At 57.9% G+C, this 6,539-nt stretch overlaps 1 protein-coding gene across 1 annotated transcript in view; it reads left to right on the top strand.

Annotated features, from left to right (window-relative positions):
* The first annotated feature begins 1,132 nt into the window (after positions 1 to 1,132).
* Positions 1,133 to 6,539, top strand: part of UBE2S (ubiquitin conjugating enzyme E2 S) — a 7,982-nt gene continuing 2,575 nt past the window's right edge. The window contains exons 1-3 of the mRNA XM_026646149.2: positions 1,133 to 1,319; positions 5,226 to 5,373; positions 5,883 to 6,073. Coding sequence (XP_026501934.1) covers positions 1,317 to 1,319; positions 5,226 to 5,373; positions 5,883 to 6,073 — 342 coding nt within the window. The 5' untranslated portion in view covers positions 1,133 to 1,316. The remainder of the gene's footprint in view (positions 1,320 to 5,225; positions 5,374 to 5,882; positions 6,074 to 6,539) is intronic.

A 6,539-nucleotide genomic window follows, 5' to 3' on the forward strand; every position in this document is an offset into this window, starting at 1 on the left:
CGCTGGGACGCGGCCCCTCTGGGGCAGGATGTGGGGGCTGGGGACCCACGATCCCCGCCTGGCACAGGACAGCAGCAATTCTGCACAGGCCCGGCCCGATGGATCCGCCCAGCGGGGGATGTGGCCAGGCCATGTGGCCATGGCGCTGCCGGCCGGGGGGCCCAAGTGCGTTTTATGGGGCACCCCGAATACCAGGCCTTTGGCTTTATTATGCTGAGAGAAGGGAGCAAGGACGCCCCCCAGCGCCGCCCTGGGGCATTGGGCACCCCCTCTCTGGAGCGCTATAGGGCTCATGACACACACTGAGCCTTTGGGGTGGCTCGGGGGACAGGGAAGGGGTCACAGGGCCCCTCCCCTCTGGGGTCTGCCCCCAGGCCTGGCTGTGCTGGGGTGTGGTAATTCCTTTGATTTAGGGTGACCCTAATTCTCCTCCTGCCCATGGCCCCAATTCCATGAGCTGATTGGCTGATGTTATATTTGCATATTATATGAATATTTATAAGGCTGTGATATGTACGGGGGGGGGTTTGCTCCTTTAGCTCTGATTGGCTGCTTGGGCTGCCATTTTCAGCAAAATAAAGGGAAGTCCCGACCCCTCAGTTTTTTTTTTTAAAGGTCGCGCCCCTTTGTGGGAAGTGGATCGTGTCCGGCCCTCCCCCTTCCGTGCGAGCCTCTCCGCCCCTATTGGCTCTGGCGGCCGTCAATCCGGCATTTCAAATCGCTGTCCCGCCCTTCTCCGCGACCGTTAGGGGTAAACAACCCTGTGCTCCCTCTTCCCCCCTCCCTCCTGCCTCTCAAACCGCCGCCTCCACGCGTTCATATTCAAATCCCGCCAATCGGGTGGCTGGCCCCGCCCCTCTCCCCCTTTCCCATTCGCTCCTGCCCGTCGCGGACATTCGTTGTCAACGTCCTCCCGGGGAAGACAGGAGGGGGGGTTCAAACCCCTCCGTTCCACCGGGCCTGATTGGGCGGCCGGGATTCGAAAGGGCGTGGTCGGCCCGGGCCAAAGGCTATAAAGTCCCTTGCTGGGCACTAGCCCAGCTCCAGTGAGGGTGGGAGGCGATTGGAGAGAAGCCAGGAGGGGGAATCCCTGCAAGGGGGCAGCCCAGATTGGGGGGGGGGCAGGTAGAGGGAAAGGGGGGAGCCTGGTTGGCACAGGTGGGGAGGGGGGGGCCTGAGAGGAGACCCTGCCTCTCCCCACCCTACAAAGTGAAGTGAGCTCCATAGGGCTGGGGGGGTAACCCCCAGATTTAGGGGGTGCCCTGCCTGTGCAGGGGGCACCTGGTCTCTGCCAACCTCAGGCCAGACCCACCGCCATGGTGAGTGGTTCTTGCTCCCTTGATCTCTGCTTTCCCCAGGCACCCACCAGGTTACGGGGCAGCAATTTTTTGGAGGTGGTTGAGCCGCATTTTGTGGGGGGTGGCTGCTAGCAAGGGCTTATGGGGCAGGCAGCTCCATTATTGATAATAACAGCAGGTTTGGTTGGGTTTTTACTAGGGTCTGGTTGCAATTTGGGGTAGGGTGCACAAGGCATGGAAGTTGGGTGGGTCCCATTAGCCCTTTAAGGTTGAAATAAAGGGCCTACCCTTGCGGGGCAACTGCATTCAGGGAGTCATTAGCCAAAAGCAATGGCTGTGGTTAGAAATAACGGGCCACAATTCGCTTAAGATCCAATGGGTACATTTGGTGTGTTAGGAAGAATAGAACAAACAGGATATTTAATGGGGCGAGATTGCGGCACCTGGTTCTTTAAAAGCTGCAGCCGGTGCTTATTTAAAAGGAAATACTTCAATAGGCCCTAAACTTGGGGTGAAAGTTGACTTGATTTTTTTTCATGTGCCTCGTTTATTAAACAGCTGCTTTTTAAAAATGTAGGTGACAATTGGTGCCAATATTAGAGGGAGGCGAAAGGTGGCTGCATATTTTTATGGGTTATCGATAAAGGCTGCCTTTTTAAAAAGTATATAGATTTAATCGGGTCTGACAGTCGTCAGAGGTGGGACTAATTTTTGCTGCCTCCCTTATTATCGATCATACTAAAAGCGGCTCCTAAGCTCTGTAGAGTTTTTTAAATCTCTGGGTAACCTGACAACCACGTGGCCTTTCAAAATATCTTCTCTGTTGGGTGCCGCTGTGGGAACAAGAAATGGTGTTCTAATTTGCTTAGCTCTGTATTGCATGCTATTTGTAAGGAGGATCTGAACGCGTGGCAGGTACGTATGGATCTCTGTGTGTCTTGTCTGCCGGGTGATGGTTCATCCCTGGAAAGGACTGGACAAAAAGCGATCTGCATGTATGAATTTCTTCTACACAAGTCCAGTGACTTTCCAGACTTACCCCTGTTTTTTTGGACAGCGAGGGATCTGCATGGATGATTTTCTTATACAGGCCTTGCATGATCCTGGTGACTTGTCCTAGTAACTTTTGAGTGTAAAATTATAATTATTTTCATGATGGGTGTTTAAGGGGGGGCGGGAAAAGCTGAGGGCCCAGAAGTTACTAGCTCAGCTGGTTGGTTTGAGGCAACTATAAACTGGGCTAGTTAGCCTTGTGGCTGGGCTAGTGGTTTTTGATGCTGATCTTGCATGGTTTAAGAATACCTGGTAGAAAAAGTTTTTGGTGGCTGGCTGGAATGTGCCATGGGTCGGGCTGTCAGATTCTAGGGCAGGTATGAAGGGTCTTACACCTCCATGGGGGCGCTTATTTCCTGCTTTTCAGATCATCTGCTTATTAACGTTTAGTTCTTCCTCAGCCTATGTTTCACCCCCCCAGATCTTGTTGCCGGCAAAGGCCAGGACTTCTCAAAAACATGTAGTTGTTTTTGGATGCCTGATTTATGTTGCTTTTACCTCCCCACGGGAAAACCAAGAGCCCCTTTTTTGCGAGGGTGGGGGGGCTCGAACCGGGCACCTCCCAATGGCTAGCCACTTTTGAAAAGCCGCGGCCTAATTTTAAACAGGCCTCCGGTGTGAAACTGGCCCACGGAGAGTTGCTGTTACTAAAACGGTGTAGAGGTGGCTGCCGCGTCATTTCTTCCCTGGGCATAGCCCCCGGAGCAGATGCAGCGTGCGTTCTAAAATGTCTCTGTGCAGCACCGCAGTGAGGAACTGTCTGCGCCGGGTAATAATGGCTCAGCCCGGGCGGACAGTCCCAGGCTGGCTTGGAGGAGGGCTTGGGTTGCATATTGGTTGTGTAGCTTCATCTCTGGCTCCTTTCAGTCACCTGCCATGTACCACGGAGCAAAGCTCTTTAAGGGATCCCCCCGTGTTTTATCGGCAGCAGGGCCTAGCGCCCGCGGGGGTGTCTGTGCTTTGCAGGGTTAACCAGGGATTCAGGCTGGTGGCTTTCGGAGCATTGTGGGCCTGGGGGGGATCTGCCTTAGGGAAGTCCTGTTTACAGGCCTGGCCTGCCTTGACCACACTCTCCTCCTTTAGCCGGAGCTTCCTGGCTTTGTAGCGCCTTTGTATTTACCTTTTAGAGACTGGGTCGAGGAGGCAGCTTCTAACCAATCTGCTGCCTCCTGTCCCAGGGCGCTCTTGCTGCTGGCTTCTTAGTTCCTCTCTTTGGAGGCCAATGCCATGTCCCAGGCTGGGACATAAGGGGTGGGGGGGTGTAAAACTGACTTGGTTTGAGATTGGGGCAGGGAAGGTACTCGGGGGTCCCCTTGAGCTGCTCTGGGGCACTGAGCCTGTAGTGTGTGTCTGGCCCTCGTGTGCTAATCCAGGAGTGCCTGCGAGTCATCCCCATCTGATGTCTGCTGGGCTGTCCTCTCTGGCATGACATGAGATAGTGGGTCTCAATCGGTGTTCCCTCCAAGGTACCAAAAAACCAGGACCTCAGGGAGTGACCCTGAACCTGGACGGCCAGCTGGGCACCCTTAGATTTCCCAGGGCAGCTGGATCTGAGGCTCATGGCCTGGGGTGCATGGTCAGCAGACCCTGCTGTCTCTTCTGTGAAGCTGCGTCTGATCTGGGGTAGCCGTTTGCCGGGGCTAAATCCGCACCTTCCCCCGGATATGGGATTTGCAGTGGCTCTGGGGCTGGTTGTAGCCTCTCCTGAAGCTTGTCCCGGCTTGCGAAGCATCCCATAACCCCGGCAGAGATCTTGAAGGGTCTGAAACCAAAATCCACCTCCCTTGAGCACTCCCAGCATCTTCAGAAACCTGGCTTGGCCTTTGAAAACTGAGCCTCGCTTGAGGAATGCAAGTAGCAGGGCCTTCCCCCCCACCCAAAAAAAAATCTTATATAGTGTCCTGTGTCCCTAGCACAGTGGGGGCCTCATCCTTGTTAGTACGGGGGAGGGGGGGGGCGCATCTTTGTATCTGTCTCTAGCTGGTCAATATCTTTGAAGGCCGCCTGCCAACATTTAGCTGCTACCGGGTTTCAGGGGGAGGGGATGCCTGCAGGCTCAGGAAGATGCTGCTGCGTGATAGTGTGGGTGTGACCAACTGAACTGAACCCCCCTAGAGAGTCTTTCTCTTGGAAATTTGCTGTCACTTCTGGGGATGAATCCTGGGCATCAGGTTCCAGCTGATCCCCATGGACCAGCCCCTTGAGTAGCCTCGGTAAAGCCAATCTGCATCCCCGGCCGGTGCCCGCTGGTTTGGGGGGAGATCCCAAGACAGGATTGGTGGGGGGGGGAATCAGTGGCTGGCTGAAGCTGATGGGCAGCCTCTCCTTTTAATCTCTCTCTCTGGGTTTCATCTTCACCAGAGCCACTCGCTGCCTCTTCCCCGGTCCCGTGACTCGGTGTGAACGGTGCTTCCCTTTTGCACCAAGTGGGGCAGGGGGCTGAATTAATGGGTGACCTAGAGGGGCCCTAAGATAGCTTGGGGCAGGGGGCCGCACCGGAGCCGATTTCAGACGCTCAAGTCTGCGCTGCACTTCTTACCATCTAGGGATGCGAGATCTCGGGGCTCAAAGCCAACCTGGACCAGGTGGTGAGAACGCTGGGAGGGGAGGCTGTGGGCCCAGAAGGGGGCAGCTTGGGGGGCTCATTAGGGGGCACTCTCCTCTGTTGATGCTGACCCCAGTGCCCCACCGTGCCCGTCCCTGGCACGCTTGGCCCCTGCTTTCCGGGCGTGCGCGGTTCTAGAGTCCGTCAGCCACATCCGCCGGAGCGTAACTGCTGGGCCCCGCTGGTGGGGGTGGGCAGAGGGTGGGGGGGCCCCCCCGGAGCAGGTTATCAGTTGGTCTGTGACGCGCCTGTGTCCCTCTCTCCTGCAGAACTCGAACGTGGAAAACCTGCCGCCCCACGTAATCCGGCTGGTCTACAAGGAGGTCTCCACCCTGACGTCGGACCCGCCGGAGGGCATCAAGGTCTTCCCCAACGAGGAGGACATCACAGACGTCCAGGTCACCATTGAAGGACCCGGTGAGATGGGGGTGTGGCTGGCTGCGTGGGGGCGTGGCTAGTGACTGCAAGGGGGCGTGGCTTTCCTCTGGGGCCTCCCCCTTGCTAGCTGCCAACTCCCCCACTGTGTTTAATCGTTCTGCTCCTGCCTGAGGCTGGAGGAGTCGGCCTCTGCCTGAAGAGGGCGCCGTGATTCCTGCTCTGACCCCAGTGTGGCGCTGGGGCTGCTGTGCTGGGGGCTCAGTGGGGGCGCTGTGCTGTAGGGAGCCTGGGGGGCCTCAGGGCGTGCACACACCCTGCCCCAGGCACAGATAGGGCCTTCCTGGGGCGCGGGGGCCATTCATTAAGGTCCCTCCCCAGCCGTGACTTGCTGTCATCTTCCCCTGCAGTCCGGCGCCCCCAGCCTCATGGGGCTGTTCTGGGGCCGGTCCCCTCCCAGGGGCAAGTTGGGGGTGGGGATGTATCCCCTGGAGGTGGGGGGCTGGTGCGTGGGAGTGGATCCCTTCTCACCCGCTCTGCTCCCTTGGCAGAGGGGACGCCCTATGCCGGGGGCGTCTTCCGCATGAAGCTCATCCTGGGCAAGGATTTCCCGGCCGCGCCGCCCAAGGGCTACTTCCTCACCAAGATCTTCCACCCCAACGTGGGCGCCAACGGCGAGATCTGCGTCAACGTCCTCAAGAAAGACTGGAAGGCAGAGCTGGGCATTAAGCACGTGCTGCTGGTAAGCGGAGGGCTCAGCAGGGGACGCTCTCCTCTGGCAGGCAGGGCTGGCACTAGAGGGCGCTGTGCTGCAGGGCCGGGTCTCAGCAGGGGGCGCTCTCCTCTGGCAGGCAGGGCTGGCACTAGAAGGCGCTGTGCTGCAGGGGCAGGGCTGGCCCCAGGGTGACACTAGTGGGCGCTGTGCTGCAAGGCCAGGTCTCAGCAGGGGGCGCTCTCCCCTGGCAGGCAGGGCTGGCCCTAGGGGGCGCTGTGCTTTAGGAGTTGATCTTTCAGATGGGGGGGAACCCCAGGCTCTGGGTAGAAGGTCATCAAAGGGGAGCCTCAGGTCACCAAGCCCAGTATTTGCTACAGCTGTTGAAGCAGCCTTGGAGGAGGGGGGGAGGGGAGGAACGCGGGGGCTGGGTACACGGGGACCCCTCACCCGGAGCTGGGATGCGGCCCCTCTGGGGTGGGATGCGGGGGCTGGG

Source organism: Terrapene carolina, unplaced genomic scaffold (genome assembly GCF_002925995.2).
Source record: "Terrapene carolina triunguis isolate 2854851 unplaced genomic scaffold, T_m_triunguis-2.0 Scaffold34148, whole genome shotgun sequence".
Lineage (NCBI taxonomy): Eukaryota > Metazoa > Chordata > Testudines > Emydidae > Terrapene > Terrapene triunguis.